The sequence below is a fragment of the Rhinatrema bivittatum genome, chromosome 7 (assembly GCF_901001135.1).
Source record: "Rhinatrema bivittatum chromosome 7, aRhiBiv1.1, whole genome shotgun sequence".
Taxonomy (NCBI): Eukaryota; Metazoa; Chordata; class Amphibia; order Gymnophiona; family Rhinatrematidae; genus Rhinatrema; species Rhinatrema bivittatum.
In genome coordinates this window covers 254,083,157-254,110,585 of record NC_042621.1, presented here as the reverse complement: position 1 = coordinate 254,110,585, position 27,429 = coordinate 254,083,157, and the positions used below count along the sequence as shown (strand labels likewise).

The window sequence follows — 27,429 nt, the reverse complement described above, 5'->3', positions numbered from 1 at the left end:
TATTATATGTGCTTGGTTATTAGCATAAGGCATGAAGGAATAATATATAAATAGGAATAATAATAATAATGCAGTGTAACACATCCCTTATTATGAGAGGACTAGAATGGGTAAAATGTGAATTGGTTATTTACTCTTTCAGATATTACAAAGATTAGGTGGCACTGCATGAAGTTAGCAAGTAGTATATTTAAAACAAATCAGAGAATTTTTTTCACTCTGCCCCATTAAGCTTGGGAATTCATTGTGAGAGGATATGGTTAGTGTTGCTGGGTTTAAAAAAGGTTTGGATAAATTCCTGGAGGAGAAGCCAATAAACTGCTATTAAGTTGATTTAGGGAATAGCTCCTGTTATTACTGGCATTAGTAGCATGGGATTTATTTAATGTTTGGGTACTTGTCAGGTACTTGTAACCTGGATTGGTTACTGCTGAAAACAGGATGCTAGACTTGATGGACCCTTGGTTTGACCCAATATGGCAACTTCTTATGTAAAGCTGCTTAGTCTGTAGAAGAGCCCAGGGTCACAGTGATTCTTAGTCCTTCTGTCTTCTTTCTTCTCTGCTTGTCTTTTATCTCATTCTGTGAATCTGAGCACTGGAGGGGGGCAACATGAAGGTGTTTTGCCATGTAACTCACTAAAGGCATGTCACAATCAAGAGGCAATTATTGTTCACTGTGTCTACATGACTCTGCATCTCTGGGGATGTTATCCTTTAGCCTTGTGTCCGCTATGTTGCTGTGTGAGGGATCAGTTAACCTTTAACCTAATATCAGGGACAGTTTCTCTGCAACCTTATAAGTTGTAATTTATCCTGGCCTGTTTAGAGCTGGCCAGGCCAGAACCAGGCTCCTTTCATGTATTACCATTTTGTAATTTTCCCTTCTTCTCTTACCCTTTTTATTTTAATTATTCTATATATTACTTTGGCAATACACATAAAATTGTCATGCCAATAAAGTAATCTTAATCATGTCTGAACAGAAGGAATGTGGTGTACTACTTAGAGAAATAAACTATTATTAAATTACACTTGTTGTCAGGGAGCTAATGTGTTTAGGCTTGGAGTCAGGTTGCTACTGCAGGAGTGATCTCACATCTACTGGTTTAAGAACAGTGCTAAGAGATTCAGCCTTGGGAGGAGACTTCTCAGTCAATCCTTTTAAAGTAGAAGTGCTTGGGGGTCCCCATAACCCCTGCCTTTAAACCAGCCAGTTGTGTTTTCAGGATATTGTTAATGAATATGCATGAAATATATTTGTATGCACTGTCTTCAATGTATAGAAATATATCTCATGCATAATCATAGGAGATACCCTGAAAACCCAACTGGCTTGGAGTTGAGGGCCTGAGGTCTGATTTGAGCACCACTAGTTTAGTAGATGTGAGAAAATGGAAGAATTTAAAACAATAAAAAAAAAGGCAGCCTGACAAACTGAGTGCTTGAATGCATGTGCTTTGTGCTCCTCTCCAAAAGCAATCACTGGGACTAGAACTTGAAATGTGTTGCTTAATGACACCTTGTAATTTTTCTGGTTCTGATATTTCAACATATTCTTAGAGTAGAACTATTCTGAACTCATTTTTAGCATGGATGTATGAACGTTACAGATATCAAACCACTGCTCAGATATATTTCTTCTGCCAAATAATCCATTGTAAGGCAATGAAGGATTTTGCCGCCTGTCTCTGTCACTGACTACTCTCCAGTACTCCTTTCCTTTAAGCAGGAAGATGGCATTGTGGCTATAGGAGTAGTATGCAGCATCTACATTCCCCATGGGATGGTCATTTTTTACTAGAGCTGGAAAAATGTTGGTGAGTCTTTTAGGGTAATCATCAACTGCTTGGTTCCTGTTGACATCAAAAGCAAACACCTGCAAAGCAAAAAAAAAAAGTATCTGTTAAGATGAATATTTTGTTTTACTGAAATATGCTAATCCAATGCGAAAATGCTATATTAAAACAACATGACCTTAACTCTTTTTTTTTGGGGGGGGGGGTAGGACAGCAGACATGGCCAGGGTCACCACTTTATTTTATTTATTTACTTTGATTTCTATATTAGTTTTCCAATCTTGCTATCCTGGATGCTTAATGTTCCTAGTAGTCCCATGATTGTTACCACAACTTCTAATCCAATATGACAAATTATAAACATTTTCCAACCTTTACACTTGTTTGTACCTGACCTTCATGTTTGTTACTATAAATTATGATGCAAATGTAATAAGTATTTATAAATGTGATTATAATATGCAGAATATAAAATCTGAAACAAAATAGATGAAACCATGAACTATTCAAAAATTAAAAACAAGCTCATTTATGAATAAAGAACATGTAAAACAAGGGAGGCTAAGTTTCTAGAAACCATAAATTATTGCTTCATGGTAGAATCTGTCCTAGAGCCAACAAGTAGGGAAGATACTTTAGATCTAGCTCTCACTGGATTGCAAGATTTGCTGCAAGGGTTAATGGTGGTGAACCTGTTTGGTAACAGTGATCATAATGCAATCAAATTTGAGATAATCACTGGATGGAAAATAAATACAACTGTAACAATAGCATATAACTTTTAAAAAGGGAGACTATGATAAAATGAGGAAACTAGTTAGAAGGAAACTAAAAGAAGGGTTAAAGTCTGCATGAACCACCATCTTGGAAGTCCAGATAAAATGTATTCCACAAATGTAAAAACAGTGGGGGTCATGTTTCAAAATACGATAAGGGCTTATCGCATGCAAAAAGCCCCGTTAGCGCATGCGATAGGCCCTTACCGCATGCGAAAACATGTTTTCCGCATGCAATCGCACCATATCGTATGGTGCGATGCAAATTCAGAAAATAGGAGCGGAGAGTGGGCTGGGTTAGCCTGTCTGCGAAGAGCTATCGCACAGCCGTAACGCTGATTTTAACTACACCTCTTTGGATTGCGTTAGGCTGATGTCCATCAAGCTAGATTGAGAGAACCTTGCCCAAATCTCATCTTGGAGTGAGTTTCCTCGCTCCGAAGGCCAGCAAATCTTCACAAGAGACCACTGTTCTGTTCGTAGGTGTCACGTAGAATGTCAAAGTGGCCCCTAACCCCCTACACTCTTACCTAATCCCCACCTCGAGTTACTAGGTGGGCCTACCATAGGGATACAAATACCTACCTATGGGCCATGATATTATGGCCCCTCTCTTTCTCTCCCTCTCTCTCCCGGGACCATTAAAAATGGTCCCCCAGTGGTTGAATGCAGGAAATACAACAGCTCTGGCACTTATCGCAGAATCTGAAATGGTATCGCAATTTGCGCTAACTTAGCTCTTCGCACAGGTAATTAGCGCAAATTGCGATAAATGCTATATTAGCATAAAACACGCCCCTTTTGCTATCGCATGCGGTACTTACCACATTTTGATAAATCCACCCCAGTGTTTGTCAGTTTAGCTAAAAGGTGCTGTAAAATAATCCATCAAAATTAAAAAACACATTTTTAAAAACTGGAAAAATGGATAGCACATAAGCACTGCCAAATTAGATTTAAAATAATAAAGGAGGCAAATGCTAATAACTTTTTGAAAAATATTTATAACAAGAAACCGGTGAGCGAGTAGGTTGGGCCATTAGATAATGGGGGTAAAAGGGGCACTTAAGGAGTATAAAGTCATAGCATAACAACTAAAGTAATTCATTGTGTCAATCTTTTCTGAAGAGGAGGATAGGGAGCTATCCATACCAGTATCATTTTTTAAGGTGATTCAAAGGATCTGAATCAAATTAATGTGAATCTGGAAGAGTTGCTAAAGCAAATTGACATATTAAATAGTAGCAAATCACCAGGACCTTATGATAGTCAACCCACAGTTCCAGCGGAACTCAAATATAAAATTTCAGACCTACTACTAATAATCTTGTAACCTATCATTCAAATCTGTTTCTACACCTGAAGACTGTAGGGTAGAAATTGTAACACCAATTATCAAATGGGCTCCAAGAGTGTCCCAAGTAACTACAGACAGGTGAGCCTGATATCAGTGATGGGTAAAATGGTGGAAGCTTTTGTTAAGAACAAAATGGATAATGGGAAAGAGCATAGATTTAGCAAAGGGAGGTCTTGCCTACTAACCTATTAGAATTCTTTGAAGGGTGTAGATAAGCATATGGATAAAGGTGAGCTAATTGAAGTGTATATCAAACTTCTTCTGAAAATCCATAAAGTCCCTCATGAGAGACTTCTCAAACGAACTAAAACGTCATGGGATAGGAAGGGATATCTTATGGTGGATCGTTAACTGGTTAAAAGGAAACAAAGAGTAGAACTACTCAGTTTTCCCAGTGGTTAGAAGTAATTATAATGGAGTGTACCAAGATTGTTTCCTGGGAACAATATTTAACTTATTCATGAATGATCTGGAAAAGGGAGCAATGAGTGAAGTGATCAAATTTGAGGATGATACAAAAATATTCAAATATTCTGCAGACTGTGAACAAACTGCAGAAAGATCTTTCAAGGCTGATCAACTGGGCATGTAACGGGCAGATGAACTACAACGTGAGCAAGTACAAAGTGATGCACATAGGGAAAAAGAATCCTAACTTTCGGTACACAATGCTGGGTTCCATATTAGAAGTAATCATCCAGGAAAAGGATCTTGGAGTCATTGTGGATAATACATTACAATCCTTAGCTTAGTGTGTGGCAGCAGTCAAAAAGCTAATAGATTGTTGTTAGTTATTTGGAAAGGAATAGAGACTAAAACCAGGAATATAATAATGCCTCTCTATTGATCTGTGATGCGATCATACCTTGCGTACTGTGTGCAGTTTTGGTTGTCCCATCTCAAGCAAGATTATAGTGGTCAAGATGACTGAGAGGTTTCTAAAATCATGAGTGGGGTGGAATAGGGAATGGTTATTTTCCCTAGGGGCTACTCCATGAAAGTAACAGGTAGCAGATTTAAAACGAATTGGCAATAGTATTGTTTCACTCAGTGCACAATTAAGCTGTAAAAATTGTTGCTGGAGGATGTGGTTAAGGAGAGTAGCATTGTTGGGTTTAAAAGGAGTTTGGACAAGTTCCTGGAAGAAAAGTCCATAAGCAATTATCAGCCAGGTGGACTTGGAGAAACCAACCACTTATTCCTGGGAGTGAGCAATAAAGAAGTGATGTACCCTTTGCGATCTGCCAAGTACTTCTTAATGACCTGGCTTAGCCACTATCAGAGCCAGGATGCTGGGCTCAATGGATCTTTAGTCTGACCCAGCATGGCACATCTTATGTACTTAATAAGCAACCAGTGCAATAAAGTTACAGACTGTGCAATTTCTAATCCTCTGCAATTTTCCAAATTGTAAACTTTTTCGTCCTGAAAGTTTCTTGTTTACCCTGGAGCTGCAATTTTCTTTGGTTGTCTGCTTCTTATCATGTATACAAGATCAAGCTCCAGACTGTCTGTCCTCACTGAAAATGATCAAGATACGTGGAGAGCCTGAGGCACTTAAAGGTAGATTTTCTAACATGCGCTCGGGTGTCCATGTGCACGCAGTTCCCAGCGCGTGCACTGTGACGTGCCAATTTTCTAACATTCGCGTGTCAATGCATGCATGTTAGAAAATCCACTACCCATGTGCACATGCATGCTAAATGCTGACATGCACGTGTAAGGGGGATTTTTTAATTGCGTGCGGCGATGCAAACAGCCGGATCCCACTACCCTCCCACTCCGCTCCTATAAAGGAGCAGACTTCCTAACCCCCCTAACTAACCTGCTTCCCTTTTCCCCTAATCACCCCACCCCTAAAATCCCACTGCCTATCCAGTTTTTTTTTGTTTTGCTACTCACCCGAGCTGAGCTCAGGTAAGTAAGGGACGTGAGCAGCCTTCTTAGGCTAGGCCCCGCTCAATGGCTTTTTGCTGCACGTCGTGTGGTAGGCCACAAGGGCTTTTCACGTGCTTTCTAAGGCTGCCCTCTACAGGATTGTTGGTCTGGCGTGTGCGTTAGCTCTGCATCCAGGTTGTGTGCCCAGTTTTTGGATGCACAGTTGGGCCTTGTGGTCTGTGCGCCCATGTTAAGTACTGTTTACCTCTGTGCACAAGTGGTATTGTGCGCTTACGTTTTGGCCGCCTAGGTAAATGCCTAGGTGTGCGCACCTAAATGTTGGACGCATAATTTTTTTGAGCATCCAATCATTTCCAAGATATATGCTCCCATCATGAAAGTAGCATTGCTCTCTCCTGCATGTGATTAATTTGTTTATTTCTTGGTTTTGTTCCTCCCTCAATTGCTCGTATGCCTGGGTTTGCTTTCTTTGGCCTGGATTTATCAAAATGCGATACATATCGCATGCGATAGCAAAAGGGCGTGTTTTATGCTAATATACAGTTTATCACAATGTGCGCTAATTACCTATGCGAAAAGCTAAGTTAGCACAAATTGCGATAACATTTCATACTGTGCGATAAGTGCCATACCTGTTGTATTTCTTGGATTCAACCACCGGGGGACCATTGTTAATGAGAGAGAGACAGAGAGACTAGCCATAGTGTCCTCTCCCTAGATAGGTATTTGTATCCCTATGATAGGCCCACCTAGTAACTCGAGGTGAGGTTTAGGTATTAGTAGAGATGTGAATCAGAACCGGATTCAGTTCTGATTCACATCGTTAATTTTTTTTCGTGTGGCCCGATCGCGGTTTTGTTTAAAGGCTGCGCGCCTTTCCCATATTGTATCACTTACAATATGTACATTATATTTACATGCACTGCTGAGGTACTATGGACACGAAAAAGAGAAGACAGAAGAGGGTCATATCTCTTTCCTGTCTGCACCTGATCTTCCTCTTCAAGCTGCTCAGAAGAGATTTGCTCTGGTAAGACCTGCGGCCTTTCTTTATAAGCTATTTGGGATGCTATAGAGAGTCTGGGTAAGGCTATTATGTCCCAAGTGACTCCCTTGGTTGAGAAGAATATTGATCTGGAGAATCATGTTCAATCCTTGGAAGATGCTAATGCACAAGTTGTTGAAGAGATTCATTGATCTCTACTAGATGGCCCCAGATCCCTGGCCAAGGTATTCCAGCATAGTGGGAGAAATCATTTCCTTACAGCACGTCCTCTTGAGGTTGGCTGTGAATAGTAGCCATTCAGGGGGCTAATGGCTTAGAGAGTACGATCATTTTAGTTGGCTCTTGGGAGTGAAGAAGCTGGTTTTCCAGTGCTCTTAATTTGAGTTGGGTCTGCGTGGCCTAATATTCCTTTATGTGAGGAGAAGCTTCTTTGGTGCACCCCTTGCCTGTCAGGAACTATTTCCAGTTTTGAGTGAAGAGACATTTCAGTGAGTTTTGAGATTTTTGGTTGTACTTTAGGTGAGACCCTGGTTGGTGCTGGTTGAGGGACAAGCCCCAAATTCAGAGGCCAGGGATGAGAGGATCTGTGTACCCTTTCCCTTGAAGTGCAAAGGAAGCAGTGACTCATCACCTCAGAAGAAGGGGTTTGGACTCTGAAAGTGTTTTCCCCTTTTTAGTTTGTGAGGAGGTTTAGTGCTGAAGCTGGGTTATTTTAGCTTGTTTTTCCAGTACAGACTTTTCCTAATGAGAGGTCACAACAGAGAGAATCCAAGGAGCAGAGGCAATATATATATATTTTTTTAAAACCCCATCTGGATCTCCACCCTTGGGACACAGGACACAGGCAGGGGAATTTGTGTGGACCTCAGGTACGATTTTGGGGCTTAGGGGATCCTCTACACATAGGGATTTCCCTGCTCAAGTGGGATTTTTCTTATCTGCTGACTTCCTGAGATACAAGATATAGCTTGGGATCTTGTGCTGAGAACAGATACACAGAGGAAAGGAAGTGTGAATACCCCAGTGAGAGTACAGATGTCTACATGATGGGACATTTATTTATTTTTCTTAAGAAGTACAGTAAATTTAGGTTGAACACCCACCACTTTGTTCTGTCTTGTTCCTGTAGCACGGCGTCACACACACAGAGAGAGAGAGAGACCTCATACAGTTACCCACAGGAAGGAAAATCACAGCACCGCCTGGGCCTAGAAGGACGGCCTTTCCCTCAAAGAAAACACCCGCACTTTTTGACAAACAGAGAGGCAGAAATATGTATAAGGAGACAGCCCCAAAGACAAATTCTTTTAAGGCTATGAGAGACATGATGAAGTCCTTTAAAAAAGGGTTACACTGTGTCTCAATTTTCTGATCTGCAAAATACTTTGGGACATATTAAAGCCATACAAGATTCAGTAGTTATCTGATAAGATTATCTTATTTTATAAGCTGGAGAGTATTGACAATTCGATTCAGAGAATTGAGATCCATTAACTTCCCCAAAGTGCCACTGCTGTCTGCAAAAGATATATTTAAGATCTGTTTAAGTGATATTTAATAGAAATACTAAAGGTTTCCAAGCAAACTTTGCCACCAGTATCAAGGATTTTTTTTTTTTTTTTTTTTAATTTTCCCTCCCTTCAAAAAAGTAGAAACCAGGTATGGATATTGCGGATTATAAATGTAACTAACAAACAATTAAATACGGTTATCAGGCATTATCTCCTACGTCTGACAATACTTTGAACCTTATTGGAGACATTGGATAGGCCCGAGGCCTGGCACGCCACCTTCATAGTTTCTGTGGTATTTTAACTGGATAGAGCTTGGCTTTTGAGACTTTATTTTATTTTATTTTTGGCATCATGGTGAACTTTTCTTGTGACACAAAATTACGTTATTTCCAGATGTAGCCAAACGCTGATGTGGTCTAAGGTCTTACAGCTGGGTGCACAGTTTTTCTTGAATTTCCCCGGTAAATGCTGTATCCAATATAAGAGTAATATGTATATTTTGTATGAACCTGCTCTTAAACTCCTTTAACCCCTCCGCCTGTTACAGCTTAGTTCCGGGAGTTAGCCTGCGTTCATTGTTAGTTCTAGCTTGGGATGGGGGTTGCAGCTTTTTTTGCTTTGATAATTTCTTTTGGAATTGTGTTATTGGATCTCCCTAAATGGTGGACTTCATTGTGAGCTGTATATGTTATTTTTCTTCAAATATTTTTTTTCTTTTTCCATATTATATTTTATTTGATTACAGCTCCATTTTTTTCTTCCTTAAGATTTGTCTTGAAGATGTAATTTGAAATAATAAAGCATAAAAAAAAAGAAAATAAAGAAAATAAAGAATACAGATTGTATTTTCAAATCTAAATCAGTTATTTTCCATTAAAAAAAATATATAAATCTAGCCATCCAAAATGCAGATGCAATAAGTATTTTGTATATGCAGGAGATTTCAAAGTGAAAGAACTCAGGTAAAAAAAAAAAAGAACGGGTGAACTTTTTCTCCCTAACGATCTGAGAATTGCCCCTTGAACGTTTAAGACAATTTCACATACCAGGGAGTCTCTAAAGAAGAATATACACTGGATCCTTCTGTCATAGAAAGCTGTGTCGATGGGACTGGGAATTCCAGGAAAACCTTCGGAAATTAGCCTGGGATAGCGGCTTCCCTGGGCATCTTCTGTATAGGCTTGGTCGTTTTCGTTGTCGTACCTCCAGTACTGAGTACCTGATAGAAGATAGCATGAGAAACAGCACCACAGTGCGAAACAAGACCAAGTATGTGAAAAGCTGGAGTTCAGCATGAACAATTTCAATCTGATGCAGCAATAATTTTTCGTAAGCATCCACCTGTATCTCTGAGTCGGGTGCTGATATGTTGCATGTGGACAGAAAAAGAAGCTAATGCGAGGTTTAAAACTTGTCTTCCCGCATCCATTTGTCTGTAACAGCTATGTAGAGCAGGGCTTAAGCAAGCCCATCCAGCCAGTCAGGTTTTCAGGGTAGCAGTAATGAATATGCACGAGATAAATTTGCATATACTGGATCCAGCGTAGGCAAATGTATGTCATGTGAAGTCATTGCAGGTATCCTGAAAACCCAACTACCTGTCAGGTCACCAGGTCGGGTTCGGAAAAGTCTCCCTGTTTAAAAAAAAATAGACAACCTAAAAACCTATGTTGAGTCTCCTGCAGTATGGCCTTCTTCCCATAGTTAGTCATCCCTGGTGCTGAAGCTACGAGTACGCGTTACTTTTCTTGTAGGCTCATTAGTATTCAGCATACCCAAGGCTTAACTTAGGCTATTGATGAAACAGCAGGGAAGGCTATCTAACAAAGCCATGGAGGCGACAAAACAGAATTAGAAGCCAAATGTCCAATCTGGATTCTTTATTTGACAGAGACAAAAATCTTTAGACAAGCCCGACTCAGGCCCCGAGTTTCGCCCTCTTACAATGGGGCTGCATCAGGGGCTCAGCTTTATCATTTTAGAATTTTTGAGTGTCCGGGTCTGGCAGATATCTTCAGCGCACCAAACCCATTGGAGAACGTTGGGTTTTTCCAATAATACTACGGCACAGGATAATATTATCTGCCAGAGGCCATTTGATGCACAATTAGAATTTTCAACCCGGACACTCAGAAATTCTAAAATGATAAAGCTGAGCCCCAAATGCAGCCCCATTGTAAGAGGGCGAAACTCAGCCTGAGTCGGGCTTGTCTAAAGATTTTTATCTCTGTCAAATAAAGAATCCAGATCGGACATTTGGCTTTTAACTTAGGCTACTACAGTTGTGAATTTTCAGCTACCTGCCCTTTTTATTTGCTCCCATGCCTACCATAGCGGCGAGGAGCCAGATTATTTTCTTCAGTCTATGAGGATTTATTGCCCTTCTTTTTTCTCTTTTTTTTCCAACTGTCCAAAAGGCAATAATAACAACAACACTGACTCATGGCTATCTGCTACTTTACATCTATACACTCCCTGCAGAACCCTCAGAACAAAAAATCAACTTCTCTTACAAGTTCCATCCCCCAAATCAACCAGACTGAATGTGACATGGGAGCCTGCTTTCTCAGTCGCAGGCCCAATCCTATGGAACACTCTACCCCCTGATCTCAGACTACTTTCCAAGTCTAAAGACTTCACAAAAGTTCTGAAACGCTACCTTTTCAGACTAGCTTTCCCAGATCTACGTGATATGTCTGTCTCTTAAGTTTAGTTTTACCCATTTTTGTCTTTTTCTTGTTTTACATTGTCCTACAATTATTTTTGCTTTTATTTTACACCCATTGAGTCAGATTGCATTTTATTTTTGGTTTTATATTTTATTTTGCATTCTTTTATCTTGTATGTCTTTTTGTAACCTGCCCCGAACATTGGAGGGTGCAGGAAATAAATACTTTTAAATAAATAAATGAACAGAGCCCAGTAACCAATACTTATATTAATGTTAGGAAATGTTTATTAAAATACTACTCAAATCATTAGACAAACCTCTGACAAGAAGAAACAATACAGGGCCAATATTCAAGTTAATACAAAGAGAGAAAATCTAGAAGGGAAGATAAAAACCATTCAAAGGTGTGACCTTCTGGATAGGCTCAGTTCAACCACCATGCATTTCCAAAGTCAAAAGTGTCAAATTTGCCCTCTTGTTAAGCTCCCGCAAATCACTCACCAATTCTTAAAAGTAGAAAAGTCTTATGCTCCCACAGGCAGCTCACTTCACACAAAATTTGGTATAGCTAGAGCTAGCCATTCTCTCGTTGTATGGTGGGAAGCACACACCCACACATAAACCACCACACACACAGGCATTCAGTGCAATCTCCAGCCTTTCTCTCCTGTTGAACCAAGGCTAAAAAGAGGCATTATCCCCACCAGCCTACTTATATGATCACCCTAAAGCCATTAAGCACCAGCATCTCTGCAATTTATACATCCAGTTTTAACATGCCTTTAAGCCCTGAAAAAATGGTTTCATTGTACCTTTTGAATCATTGTTTGCTAGAGGTGATAGTATGGATATGGGCTAACAAATCACATTTAAATCCTAGAAAACTGTTAGCCCTGTACATCAGTGGAAAAACACCAGTAATGCATTTCTTTTCAGAACCAAATCTGTAGCTATCAGAGTTCAGCTTGATAAATTGGTCCAGATTGCTTTCGCTAAACTACAACAGGTGAGGCAGATCAGGCCTTTTGTGGATTCAGATAATCTCAAGACAGTGGTTCATGCATTGGGCTATTATATGAGCTTGCACTGTCTCCAGATTATTCAGAACCTGGCAGCTCATGTGATCTCAGGGTGTGGGGGGAAGAAAGAGTGTTAGTCTGGTGCAAAAGCAGACTCCCTATTTACTGTCAGATTTATTTTAAAGTATTGAGCATGGATTTTAAAGTATTTGCGAGGAGGGTGGCAATATATTTGAAAAAGTGTGAAAGTTATGAAGCACAAGTTAGGACTCTCCAATCTACCTTGGAGATGGATCTATGCAAGCCATCTTTGGCTGATATGCGTTGGGTCGGTTCAAGACAATGAGCTTTCTCAAGTATTGCCCCAGAGCTGTGGAACTCTTTACCCACAGAGGCCAGAGTAGAGCAGAACATATTAATGTTTGGAGGGTAAATTTTTTATTTTTTATCAGGTTTTTAGAATGTGATGGGACTTCATTAAATCTGTTTAGAGTAGCCCTTTTGATTAGACTATTCACCCTTTTTCATTTTTGCCTGGAGGTGAATATGCCTTATAAATATGTATTTTTTTTACTATGATTATCAGTATTTAAGAAGATGTATTAACTGTTGTTTTTAGTTTTGTTATGATATTATCTGCTAATTATTGAAATATATATTGGATTTTTTAAATTACGATTGTACCTCGTTATAGATGTATATTTACTAAAGCTGGGAAATAAATAAGTATACTAGTTTTAAATTTTATTGTGTGAACCAGTCAAGCAAAAGCCTTTGCTGCCAAAATAAAAAAAAGCCTTTGCTGCCTTGTACGAGACACCCCAACACTATAATAAGTTCTTGTGCATAGGTAAACTATATCACACAAAGTCAATACCAAGTAAACAGCAAATACTGATGCAGGAAACTGGCATCTTTGATCCTTTTTCTCTGCACTCTACACATACTCTGAAATATTGACAGAGCTGTGATTCTCTTATGCTTTCTCTCTTCTGATATAGCAACCTCTCTACTTCTCTCAAGAATGAATACAGATTGGAAGATCTCCTCCATGAATGCAGAGAGCTGGACTTTTTCTTGCAGATTTATACCCAAACATGTGGCTGAAGAAGCCAGGGCCAGGAGAGGAGATGGTTAGATGCCGAGGACGAATGCAATGAAAAAAATCCTTCAGGGATGAATCTACAAATATATAGCACATAGCACTACTTAAAAAGGGCATGCTTTCCAGTAGCTAATATTTCTGTTTTCAGGGGTTAAAAATAAATAGGTTTTTGCCCATTTGTTCAAAGCGAGAAGGTCACATGAACCTGCTATAGAAACCGGAATTAAATGCCTGCGAATGCTGTCTAAAAAGTGAATCAAACGAGACGAGTACATTTCAGTTCCTCTTTGGCTTTCTGATTGATAGCTGTCAGCTATGGATTCTGGATCAAGCTGCTAATTACCTCACCAGCAGCTCGATGGATCCTTTTCTGAAATCAGCGTGTTATCCTCTGCATGCACAAAGGTTAATGGTAAGGAACCCATGCCAGCACACTTTCATACCTGAACTTGACCATATCCTTACCTTTAAAAAAGTAGCTTGCATCTTGACTCCATGTCCAGACATGGACAAAAGCATCGATGTCCCCTGCTGGTATTCCATGCCATCCTACCAGAATTGCAAGTGGATCTCCGTAGCGGGTCCTGTTGTGACGGTTTTCATAAAGCCAATACCAGCTTTTGTGGAAAAAGTAAGTGTTATACCGCATGACCAGCTCTCCGTACCGGTTTCTCTCTTTTCGGACCCAGTCAAATACAGTGTCAAAAGGTCCCTCACACGACCCTAAAATGAATATAAGAATGCCTTTTTAAAATCTTGCAGTATCTTATTTCCTCCCCAATTACAGCCATAGACAGGATGCCTGAGCACCACTGAAACCTTAAGGGCTGCCCTTAGTCTGCAGTGCCTCTCTTTGGCTGACGGTGGTTACTGCAATAATGACAATTTGTCTTCCTTCTCTCTCTCTGAGTTCAAGAGTATAGTTTCCATGGCACAACTGAACTCCATGGATCCCATTAGATGGGAAAACTGGGAGTGGCCCAATACCACATTTTATGTGAGATTTGCAAAACACCAAAAACAACGTCTCTATTCTGCAAAACTTAGGTTTTTAAGCCTTATGGGGACAGGGAAATACATAAAGTACCTGAATGTAATCTGCTTTGAAGGGCCAAAAAGCAGAATATAAATCTAAATAAATAAATAAAAACTCCTGCATCGTGTAAAGGACCGGATACCTGGCAATCTTGCAGAGCAAAACAGATGAGTGGGCTGGCCCAAGGGATATTGAGGTCTGCCCCATGGCGATGTGCCTCTATACATACATTTTTGCACACTTTTGCATTTTGCAGAAGAGAAGTCGTAATGAGCATTACTATGTTAAATCCTATTATATTCCTAACATTATTAGTAGGGATTCTGGCATCACTAACAAATTGTGTCTGTCGAGAAACAATCAAAGACATTTTTCTAGGACATAACTTCTTAGCAAAGGCTGAAAACAAGTCTAGGTTTTAGGGTATCTACAATGAAGATTCATCCAGGGAATTTGCAAACATATGGCCTAAGTACTAGACTCATTTGCATAGCTTGGTTATCCTGAATAACAGAGAAACAAAGGAGAGGCCAGCCAACCCCCAAGACTGAGCACAGCAATACGAGCAGTGGCAGAAGGAAGGCGATTAGAATTATATTGGGTAGGTTAGACTTAAAAAAATATGGATGTGACAAAAATTATATAGACAGAAAATAAAATGCAGAAATTGCTAAGCCATCATTTAATTCAAGGTTGCTTTAATGTAAAAGAATAATAGAATGGAAATAGAGTAAAAATATAGGAAAATACAAAAGTGTAAAAACTTGAGAAAGAAAAATACAAATAAAACATACAAATAAAATAAATTATCGAAAATTGTAAATAAATTGAGAAAGCACAAGAACAAAAACCATAAACAATGAACTATTCACAAACACTATATGATCTGTGTGTGGCTCTCCGGGTCTGGAGTGGAGAGCCTCTGAGAGGGCAGGCGATGCAGTATATAGCAGGCATGAAAACCTTTCAAGTCACCCGCAGACAGTGGTGGCTTTATACCTCTGGGTTTCCTTTAGGCGTGGGGACGGTCGACTGCCCTCCACCTCTCACAAGACAGCGCAGTGCCGCAGCTGATGATGTAAATCAAGTGATTCACACAGTAAGGAGGCTGCCCCACTGGGACGGCTGTCCACAGGCACTGGTCTACTCTGCCTACTGGTAAACCCGCCCTTGGGAACAGAGAGAGTATTGAGGCAGGGAATCTATGGGCAACAGGATCCTGGCTCTCCATTTGCCAGGTAGCGATGCATTGGACTGAGGCGTCACAAGCAGTGGAAATTTTTAGTTTTAAATTGGACAGATGGGCGAACTAGATGGGCCATATTGTCTTTTTCTACCATCATATTTCTATGTTTCTATGTTTCTAAACCAGAAGCCCAGCCTGTGAGCAGCTGTAGTGAGGACCCAGCTCAATTAATAACATTTTTCTACGTACAGCAGTTTGAAGCAAGCGGCCCTTCTTCCTCTCAGTAATTTGGGTTTACTCACTTTCACCTAAAAATGTCTGAGCCCTCCCCATAAACTTTAAACAAGTAGTTAGAGACCTGTTTTACATTTTGTATGTTTGTTCTTCTCTTGTTACCTACAGCTAGACATATACGCATGACAGGATTTTTGAAATTATTCTGTCCTGCACACAGTAATCCTGCGATTGTGACATCAGAGTCCAAGAAAGCAGAGAAGATTATGATGTCACAGATTGCATATTGTGACTCCAGGTTGGAGTAAGGAAAAGGAGATTACGGGCAGGATCTAATTGATGAAGCTGCATCCACAGTACTAGCTGACATCTGGTAAAGTTCACCAGAGGATGGTTTCACCACTCTTCCCAGCCCGACCCTATCACCTCCATGCTGGGTAGGCTCACAGCTGCTTCCTCCCCCTCTAGACAGAAAGTAACGCAGCCGTCAGATCCACCTGCATGGTTTCTGCCATTGGGGCCCTAAGACCAGAGGCAGGCAGAGAATCACACAGGGCCTTGGGACTGGACACAGGCCTCTGGTTTGGAGGTCACTCCAACATCCTCCATGGTGAAGATGATGCAAAGGAATCACTCAGCTTATTTGCTCTGGTCTTATCATCTTGGAGAACCCCCTTAACCCCATTGGGTCAATTGCATTTCTTGCTGATCTCTTCTTTTGCTTTACTGTAAAAATATTTTGTTGTTATTGTTTCTCACCTCCTGGGCAAGCTTTTCCTTGAAATCCTTTTTTGGCCTGCCTTATCAATGTTTTACATCTACTCTGGCATTGTTTGTGTTTTCCATTGCTTGGCTCCTTTTTCTATTTTTTTTAAAGGAATTTTGGCTTTTTCACCTCACTATTTAATCATATTTGTAAACTCTTGGTCCTTTTCATTCTAAAAGAGTTCTTCCTAAGTAACAATAGGGAGATTCTCCACTGAGAGGCTTGTTTGAAAAAGCTACATTTCCCTCAGTGTCTTTAGGGAGTGAATTCCATAACCCTGGGACAATCCCACAAAAAAGGTTCTTTGTTGAGCCTTGACCAGGAACCTATAAGAAACTACAGTGCAGGACCCATCAGTACATGAAGTAATCAGTCCAGTGTTCCTTTCCTCGCACTCTCTACTAATGTGACCTAGTGTCACACTTTCCAGTCAGGAGAGAGCCTGTCACAGAGAGTGGTAACGTGCCAGCATCAAACCCTGGACCACAGCACTCCTGCCGCATGAAACGCTGAACCTGCTTTAACACGAGCTAGACTTGCAGCCCTTGCCTTACCGTAGAGTTTTTGTATTGCTTTTCTGTCAGACCAATCCAATTCAAATGTTGATTCCTGGGGAACATAATTTGGTTGCATGATTGATCCCTTCCTGTGGATGTGAGACAGTCCCAGGACATGACCAATCTCATGAACTGCCACCTATGAACAGATAACCAAGCAACCACAGTATCACAATCACATATCCTTTTATACTTCTAATATGACCTTAAAAGAAGTTCTACTCTCCAATCAATAAATATTGAAATGTCTTCGCTCACATCCATTTTTAAATGCATATTCTTTGTTGCACAGTGTTCTCTTACCATGCTGAGGAGGTCTGTGCTTTCAATGCCAAAAGATCCTGGTAGCTGCAACAGCTGCAGTGCTCTCTGATTCATGCAATTCTACCTCTGAGCATGGAAGTCTCACCTGCCTGGTCCTGACCCATGAAGGACTAAACCAGGATGCCTGATTTTATATAGACTTGCTATCTAATAAACAGTATTTGAGAAAATATAGCATCAATTTTGTAAAATTCATGGACTATATAGATGGCTGAATGCCTGGAGATATCTTGCTCATGGCATATTTCTCACGTTACAAAAAATGTGTGTGTATTTCTCTCTCTCTCTCTCTCTCTATATATATATCTAATTTGCATTGCCTCACAGATATTTAGTTCTCTCCTGAGGACCATGAGTAATTTTTTTGCACGCTTCTAGACATTGGCAGAATTGTAGCCTCCATCACTTTTATTTTGATGGTAATTATGCATTTGGAAGTTGACATAAACCTAATATACTACATTGTTTCTGCATTGATCTTTTCTTCCTTGTTCTTGAGGGCATGTAAAACTGTGGAAAGCTCCTCCTAGTCTTGGGGGACATGCAGGGGTTTTTTTTTTGGGGGGGGGGGAGGGGATTGATTGAATGTGATACAGCTCTATCTGTTTGTCACCAGCCTGCACCTGTGGGCAATTATAACGCTGCAAATAACCATGATAAGGAGAGCATATCATTTACTAAAATAAAACCAATGGAGAGAATAATCTGATATTTTAAGGAAGAAAAATAGTTCTGCTTCAACGTGTACACAAAATCAATAGGTTTTCTGTATTGAAATTAGGTAATCTAGAGAAATTTGGTGATAAGAAGTAAGTGTCTGTACATTGCTTGTGGTATTCTTCAAATGGAAATTCTGCAAATTCCCTTTCATGGGAAAGAGACAAGTGAGTAAGAATAATCAAGTCGTCTTACTTTCAGGAGACTGATCCCGTTGTCATCGCTGGTGGCCATGAAATGTTCATCGTCATCAAAGTGAACATCGCCCAGAAACCAGGCATGTGCAAACTCCTGCCCCGCCCCATCGAACGTACGTGTGCATCCCAAATGCCGGCCTGCCAAGGTCAGAAAAAACAATGTTAACAGATACCAGGGAGGCATGGAAAGGAAAGGCCGTGTGCTACGTGTCTGGGGATGAGACGGGCTTTAGAATGATGAAGGGGAAGTGCTCTTGAAAGCTAATGAAAATGTCTTAGGTTAAACCAATAAAAAGGTGTCATCTACAACTTGCTTTCTGGGAACTCCCACCCTCATTGTCTTTTCCTCACAAAATGAGGTTTGAAACTTGGGCTGATATATCATCGTCAGTAGTTCCCTGTACCTCCAAGCTTGTGAAAAGTACAGAAAGGGGTATGCACTGCCGATTCAGGGATGCCGCTGAGACTGCAATCATTTAACGTGCCTTCATATCATGAAAGGTCCAATCTGCAAAGGGAGTAAATCCAAAACTGATCACTCGGATCAAATCAGGGAGTGTGTGCTTATCCCAGAATGGGCACCTAGAATAATCCACATAATGCAAGCTTTAAAGTTTTGTGCTGGAATCATTGGCCATCGGATATCTGCCAGTTTCTACATATGGACCTTTCTTGGTCTTGATTCCTAAACAGTTTTGTCCCATTTTTTTGTTTATGGGGAAAGCCTTGTATAAATCAAGTACAACCCCATTTCTCCTACCAGAGTGAAAAATGACCTTGCTGGAGGTTTGTGACAAGACAGAGTATTAGAGAACAATTAGTAATCGGAAGGGAATCTGAGCATCGTATTAAATCATAGATTTTCTTGTGTATGAATCTTAGAAGAAAAAGAGCATTACTGCCTATGCAGTTTGCCCACCCACACCAACTACTCAATTTTATGATCCCCTGCATTTATCCTATGATTTTTTGAATTCAGAAACAGCCTCTACCTCTACGGGGAGGCTGTTCCATGCATTCACTACCCTAACTCGGTAACGAAATATTTCCTTAGATTAATCCCCTGGCGCCTCCTTTCCTTTGAAAGATGCCCATCTCCTCTGGAAACCTGGAGGTATTTAAACGACTCTATCATATCTCCCCTATTCCGCCTTTCCTCCAGGGTATACATGTTTAGATCCTCAAGTCTATCCTCATATGCTTTAATATGAAGTCCACTGATCAGGGCTTCATTTGTAGATAAAAAGGAAGTGGAACTGTGGAGCTTGGGGGGGGGGGGGGGGGGGGGAAGGGATCGGGGACTGGGCCACTTGTGACATGTACGATGGGGTGAGGACAGGACTGGTTGTGAACTCTCTCCCAAAAAATGCAAATACATATACACACACACACACACACTATTCCAAAAACATACTTCAGCACACTCTTCCTCCTCCTTACCCTAGTGATCCTCCATCCTTAGTCCCCACTAGTTGTTCAATCCCAGCTATTCATCACCCACCAGAATTTACACCATCATCTCTGCTCCATTTCCTCACGGCCCAGAAAAAGGTGGCAGAGCAACATTCTAGATTGTTCTTTCAGAAATTAAGACATTGGTAACAGATCCAAAAAGGCGTTGAATTAAGACAAGTTTGAAACTTGTAAGCAGTAGTGTAGCAGCCAGGATTGAAGCCTTGATGATTGGTATTACTGCTCACAAGTCTCAGGCTTGTGCTAATTCAACCCCTTTTTGTGCCTGTTCTTCAGGCCGCAGTGTCTGCTGCAGGATCACACCCTCCCCTCCTGTTCTCTGCACAACAGAGGGCAGAACAACAGGAGGGGAATGGCTGAATTAGGGAACAGAATGGCTGTTATCATTGCTAATTCCATGTTACCATTGCTAATGTTCTTTGCTCTGTCTGCTCCAGACTCACCTCCTGTTGCATTTGGTGGTCTGCGGGCTACCCCCAAGAGCCACCAGTCTTACCTTCCCTGGCTAGGCCAGGCGGGGTCCCTTTCAATGCAGCGAACATCACTGGTCAGCAACGTTGCAGGACGCCGCTCTTTGTAGTGGCAGGGCATCGCCGACACCACGCTCCTTGCCTCCCCCTAGGTGCACATACCACTTCCTGGAATTTAAAGGGACCGTGGCGGGAAAGTCTCCGCGGCCCCTTGAGATGACATCACCTGATCAGCCCTATATAAGGGCATTTCAGAAGCAACTCGCCTCAGGAGCAGGTCCAACTACTTCCAGTAGTGCATGTTGCTTCCCAACATCCAGTCTTCGTTCCAGCCTTGTCTTCAGTCTTCGTTCCAGCCTTGTCTTCAGTCTTCGACGCTGCCCTGTCTTCAGTCCTCGTCCAGCTGTCTTGATCTTTGTCCAGTTGTCTTTATGCTGTCTTCTGTCTTTCTTCCAGTCCGTCCACTTTGCCTGCTTGTTTTTGTCCTTGCCTGCCTGCCCTGTCTATCTTCCCCTCTTCTTACCCCCTCAGCCAGATACCTAGTTTGACCTCTGCCTGGACCTCGGATATGACTGACCGTTGCCTGCCTCTGACCATTGCATGGATCTCGTATGCGCCTGACTGCTGCCTGCCCCCGACCCTAGCCGACCATGGACCTACCCTTTCCCCATCAGCAGAGACACCACCTAAGACTGCTGGTCCTGGCACCCAAAGAGTGAACCAGAAGAGAATGAAGGATGTATAGGTAAAAGTCCTAAAGGGTCTCTGCTTTGTCTGGGTCTGCCTGCTGATGGTGGGAACCTACAAGGAGGAGTCCTGCAGGTAGTATCAATCCAGCCTTGGCCCAAGGGTCCACAGATACAATACCTCCCTCTTCCCTGCAGGCTGCCTGGGGGGGGGGGGGGGCCTGGAACCCCTGCTGTTCTGCCTTTTAAATCTGAAAAGAAGTGTGGAACTCAGTTCTAGGAAGTTCCCCCACAAATTAAACCCTATCACTGATCATTTTGGTAGCCACCTGTTACGACTGTCGCTGCCCGTCTCCTCTCCGCCCACCTTACCTTTTTTGCGACTCCTCCCACGGTTGATGGACGTCTGGCTGCCGCAGCGTCTGTCTGCTGTCCTCTCCGGCATCCCTGGTCCGGCTTGGGCGCTGCATCCCGCCATGTTGTCCAGGTACCATAGGGCATGCGCGCCGCGAGGCCCTGCTTCTTATTCTCTCTTTGGCGCGAATCTCAGGGGCGTCCCCCTATGATGATGTCACGCATCCCGGATACAAAAAGCCTACAATTTTTGCTAGCTAATCGAGTTAGCAAGGATCGGGAACTCCTTACAGATGGGATTCGCTCTCCGTACCTAGCTACTCTGCCTCTCCAACCTTTGGACTTTATCCTAACGGGGTACCCACTCCTCGGGGAACTCTCTTTTCTTGCAGGTTGCTATCAGGAACCGGTACTCGCTCCTCGAGGGCCCATGTTCCCTGACTCGCTGCCTGAACTTATCTCTTCTGCTTGGAAGAAACCGCTGCCTTCATCATCAGTGAGTTACCAATTTTATTTCCTCAGAGCTGTTCCCTGGAACCAGGTACTCGCTCCTCGAGGGCCTGCCTCTATTCCAGCTTCTGTGTCATCTTCCGGGAGAAACCGCTGTGTGAGTAACTTTACCAACGAGGCTCTATACCAGAACTCTGTGTATGGTCCACTGTACTCACTATCTCAGTTTTCTCCACTACAGCACAGCCATAGAGGGAATCGCTGTTCCAGTATCCTGAGGAACCCTAAGCCCAGCCGTGCTTCATCTCTACTCACTATTGCCACCTCTGGTGGCTTCTCAACTCTGTCTAATAAAAGATATAACTCTGTGTTGTGTGTCCTAAAGCTGAGCCTGACCTGTGGCCCCTCACGGGACTTCCCCCCATGGGCGTGGTCAGCTGCCACAGTGTCCAAGGATCCACCCAAAACCTTATAAACAATAACACCACCCTCTGGACAGATTTCAACTGGTTTATATCCTTTTGAACAGGGCTGCTGCTAGATTTTTTGCTCCCCTGTGTGCACTATTACTGCCTCCCCCCCCCCCCCCCCCCCATTTCATTCATTCTCTGTCTTGGGCCTACCAAAAAAAAAGACGAACTCCCTTCAGTGACTCAAACTTTAAAAAGTGCCCCCCCCCCCACCTGAACACATGGCTGGTGCAAGGGTATTAGGTGCCTTAGGTGAACCTTAAAGCCTTGCACAATGCCCCCCTCCCCCCCCCCCACACATTCCATACACACAGTTAAGAGTTATGTATTTATATTTTAATGCAAAAATATCAAAGTACAGCATTCTGAGGTAAAAATATCACTTACATTATATTTACTTGAACTGCTGTGATGCCAACCACAAATCCCTGCAAAAAAAGACACTTGGAAGCCTTATGGTATTAAGCCTATTGTGATGTATGTTGGGTATGGGCTTAAGAACATAAGAAATTGCCATACTGGGTCGGACTAAGGGTCCATCAAGTCCAGCATCCTGTTTCCAACAGTGGCCAATCCAGGCTAGAAGTACCTGGCAAGTACCCAGACACTAAGTAGATCCCATGTTACTGATGCCAGTAAAGCAGTGGCTATTCTCTAAGTCAATTTGATTAATAGCAGTTAATGGACTTCTCCTCCAAGAATTTAACCATACCTTTCTTAAACCCAGCTACACTAACTGCACTAACCACATCCTCTAGCAACAAATTCCAGAGCTTAATTGTGCATTGGGTAAAAAAGAATTTTCTTCAGTTAGTTCTAAATGTGCTACTTGCTAACTTCATGCTAACTAGTCCTTCTATTATCCGAAAGAGTAAATAACTGATTCACATCTACCCGTTCTAGACCTCTCATGATTTTAAACACCTCTATCATATCCCCCCTCAGCCGTCTCTTCTCCAAGCTGAAAAGTCCAACCTCTTTAGCTTTTCCTCATAGGGGAGCTGTTCCATCCCCTTTAAAATTTTGGTCACCCTTCTCTGTACCTTCTCCACTGCAACTATATCTTTTTTGAGATGCGGAGACTAGAATTGTACATAGTACTCAAGGTGCGGTTTCACCATGGAGTGATATATAGGCATTATGACATTTTCCATTTTATTCACCATTCCCTTCCTAATAATTCTTAACATTCTGTTTGCTTTTTTTGACTGCCACAGCACACTGAACCGATGATTTCAATTTGTTATCCACTATGATGCCTAGATCTTTTTCCTGGGTAATAACTCCTAATATGGAACCTAACATCATGTAACTACAGCATCAGTTATTTTTCCCTATATGCAATACCTTGCACTTGTCCACATTAAATTTCATCTGCCATTTGGATTCACAATCTTCCAGTCTCACAAGGTCATCCTGCAACTTATCAAAATACGCTTGTGATTTAACTACTCTGAATAATTTTGTATCATCTGCAAATTTTGTCACCTCACTCATCATATTTCTTTCCAGATCATTTATAAATATATTGAAAAGCACCGGTCCAAGTACAGATCCCTGAGGCATTCCACTGTTTACCCTTTTCCACTAACGAAATTGACCATTTAAACCTACTCTCTGGTTCCTGTCTTTTATTTATTTATTTATTTTATATACCGTCAATCTGTGGACAATCTAGACAGCGCACAACTAGTCATAAAAGATAAAAATAAAAAGAACATAGTTAAAAATAAAATCTAGTTATACACAGTGAAATACTTTGCAAACAAATTTAAAAATTAAAAAGACCAAGCAATTAGTTAGCTAAAAATTAAAACTAAATAAAACAAAATAACCAGTTTGTAATCCACGAAAGGACATCACCTCCTATCCCATGACTTTTCAGTTCACCTTTAACCCCTTCAAAAAATAAAGCAGATTTGTGAGGCAAGACTTCCTTTGGGTAACTCCATGCTGGCTGTGTTCCATTAAACCATGTCTTTCTATATGCTCTGTGATTTTGCTCTTTAGAATAGTTTCCACTATTTTTCCCGGCACTGAAATCAGGCTCACTGGTCTATAGTTTCCCAGATCGCCCCGGAGCCCTTTTTAAATATTGGGGTTATATTGGCCACCCTCCAGTCTTCAGGTACAATGGATGATTTTAATGATAGGTTACAAATTTAAATAATATATCTGAAATTTAATTTTTTAGTTCCTTCAGAACCCTGGATGCATACCATCCAGTCCAGATGATTTGCTGTTCTTTAGTTTGTCAATCTGGTATACTACATCTTCCAGGTTCATAGTGATTTGGTTCAATTCATCTGCCTCATTACCCTTGAAAACCATCTCCGGAACCAGTATCTCTCCAACATCCTCATTAGTAAACAGAGAAGCAAAGAATTTATTTAGTCTTTCTACAATGGCTTTATCTTCCCCAAGAGCCCCTTTAACCTCTTGGTCATCTAACTGTCCAACCAGCTCCCTCACAGGTTTCTTGCTTTGGATATATTTTTTAAAGCTTTTATTAAGAGTTTTTGCCTCTACGGCAAACTTCATTTCAAATTATCTCTTAGCCTGCCTTAACTTGACAATGCTTATGCGTTTTCCTATTTTCTTCAGATGGATCCTTCTTCAAAATTTTGAAGGATGTTTCTTTGGCTAAAATAGCCTCTTTCACCTCATCTTTTAACCATGCAGGTAATTGTTTTGCTTTCCTTCCACCATTCTTAATGCATGGAATACATTCCTCCTCCACTGCTGCTGCCAGCCTGTACCTTCTTCTTTGTGGAGAGCAGCCGTTCTGCAGCTCCTCTTCATGTGCTGGCTTCGAGGTAATTCAACATTCGCAGTGCTAATAGCTGCCATACAGGCTTCCTCTTCTGCTGTGGACTCCTGCTTCTTCCGCTGCCAGTGGGATCAGGTCCACGGTGGCAGTACGGGTCTTCTGCTTCTTCCGCTGTCAGTGGGATTGGGTCCACTGGCATCAGCACAGGCCTCTCCTTGCTCCTGACGTTGCCCCACCAGGTGTGCTGCCCTGTGCAACTGCATGGTTTGCTCACCTGGTGGCGCCGAGCCTGCTTTTGAAGGTATGGTCAACAGAACTGTATACCAAATGAGATCTCACCAGGGACTTATATGGGGAAATATCACCTCCTTCTTTCTGCTGACCATTCATCTTCCTATGCACCCAAACATCTTTCTGGCTTTTACTGTTGCCTTATCCATCTGTTTGACCACCTTCAGATCATTAGATATGATCAGCCCCAGATCCCGCTCTTCTTTTGTGCTTAAAATTTCACTCACTATACTGTACCTCTTCCATGGATTTTTGTAGCTTAAATGTATAACTTTGTAATTTTTAGCAAATAAATCTTAGCTGCCAGACCTTAGACCATTCCTTGAGCATCACTAGATCTCTCCTTATATTTTCCACACCTTCCTGTCTTCCCTGTTGCAGATTTTGGCATCGTCAGCAAAAAGACAATCCTTTTAAAATGTTCTTACAAAAATGGTGAAAAGCAACAGTCCATGGATCGATATCTACAGTACACAGCTAGTAATGTACCTCTCCTCAGAGTGAACTCCATTTATCACTACCCTATATTACCTTCCACTCAACTAGTTTCTAACCCAGTCAGTCACTTTAGGACTTTTACCAAAGGTGTTCAATTTATTTATAAGTCACCTAGGTGGAACTGTGTCAAAGGCCTTACCTAAATCTAAGTACACTACATCTAGTGCATTCCTCTGATGCAATTCTCTGCTTACCCAATCAGAGAAATTGATTAGATTTGTCTGACAAGACCAAGCTACCTCTGGTAAAACCATGCTGCCTCGGATCTTGTAACCCATTGGATTCCAGAAACTGAACTATCCTCTGTTTCAGCAGTGATTCCATTAATTTGCTCAACACTGAGGTCAGACTAACTGTCCTTTATTTCCCATCCTCCTCTTCACTTCCACTTTTAATAATAAAACCACATTTAACTGTCTTCAGTCCTCCAGAACTACTCCCGACTCTAAAGAAGTATTGAAAACGTCAGCCAGCGAAGCTGCTAGAACCTCTGTAAGTTCTCTTAAAACCTTGGATGTATCACACTTGGCTCCATCACTCTATCTACTTTAAGTTTAATTAGCTCCTTTACAAACAAACACACTTTTCTGAAAATGGATTGAGGTTTACTTCACTTCCAGTCCTATTTGTGTTTGTTTTATGTGGTCTTATTTTTTTCCCTTCCACAGACCATCAAACAGAAATATTTGTTAAGCAATTTTGCTTTTCCCTTATCTGCCTCTACATATTCCTCACTTTCACCTCTGACTCTCAGTCACAATGTCACTTTTGCACTTCCTCCTATCACTAGCATATCTAAAAAAAAACAAGTCTTGTCCCCCTGTTGTTCAGAGTAACTGAAAAACATCAAGTTCTAACAATCACCATTATCTGTCACCTATTTGCTTGTGAACATGGAAGAGCCATTTTATTGTTCATGTATGTCAAACTTTGCAAAGAAAGGTGGCATTGCTCATCCATGGGAAACCTTGTAAACACTATAACATTGCAGTACCAGAGAAATGCTAGGATCTCAATCCTGACAGAATTACAGAGAATGAAGACATTTTGATCACTTGGGTCATTCCTAGACCAACCAATAAAAAGCTTGATGCTCGAAGACCAAACAAAATGATAAAGGAGAAAACCATAAAAACAGCATTGATAATAAAAGTGTCAGTACCATGCAACTACTCTGTACTATGAATGGAGAGATAGAAGATAACAAAGTACCAAGAAATTCAATCAGAGATTAGGAAAATGTAGTATAAAGATACAGAAAGACTCCCAATAATTTTGGTACCACTGGTCAAAATAAAAAGTAGGAATGTATATAATTTCTACACAAATGGTTTTCAGAACAAAAAAGTCTATTTTTGCTTCGCTCCAAATGGAATGAATTGAAAATAGACTTGCCCAAAAATATCTGAAAAATTTTAGATATTTTTGGTTTGTTCCAAAAAAAACATTTAAAAGTAATAAAAATAAAAATAAGGTCTATCTAGTTCCCCCATCACATCCTCAGGTCCCAGGATCATATCAAGACCTTCTATCTACAGCCCCCAACTTTGCCAATAACCTGGGGCCAGGTCTGGGGCTTGGCTGGGCCAAGCCTAGATGGATCCTTCCCAGGCACCTCAGTCGTCCCCCCCCCCCCCCCCACAAAGAATCTGAAGCTGGGGTCAACTTCCCCTTATCCCTTCTGTAAGAGTCTTCATCCTCAAAAGGGGCAGGAGCAATCCCCACTAATTCCTGCCCCACCTGTATCCCTTTAAAAAGGCTGCCAATTGGCAGCAAGTTGATGTCAACAAAATGGCGCCGGTCTC

The 27,429-nt window shown here is 41.4% G+C and overlaps 1 protein-coding gene across 1 annotated transcript in view; it reads right to left on the bottom strand.

Moving 5' to 3' along the window:
• Window positions 1–396: 396 nt before the first annotated feature.
• Window positions 397–27,429, bottom strand: part of MMP21 (matrix metallopeptidase 21) — a 38,160-nt gene continuing 11,127 nt past the window's right edge. Inside the window, exons 3-7 of the mRNA XM_029610047.1 lie at window positions 18,161–18,300; window positions 16,922–17,063; window positions 13,611–13,868; window positions 9,397–9,569; window positions 397–1,878 (exon numbers count right to left, since the gene is read on the bottom strand). Coding sequence (XP_029465907.1) covers window positions 1,570–1,878; window positions 9,397–9,569; window positions 13,611–13,868; window positions 16,922–17,063; window positions 18,161–18,300 — 1,022 coding nt within the window. The 3' untranslated portion in view covers window positions 397–1,569. The remainder of the gene's footprint in view (window positions 1,879–9,396; window positions 9,570–13,610; window positions 13,869–16,921; window positions 17,064–18,160; window positions 18,301–27,429) is intronic.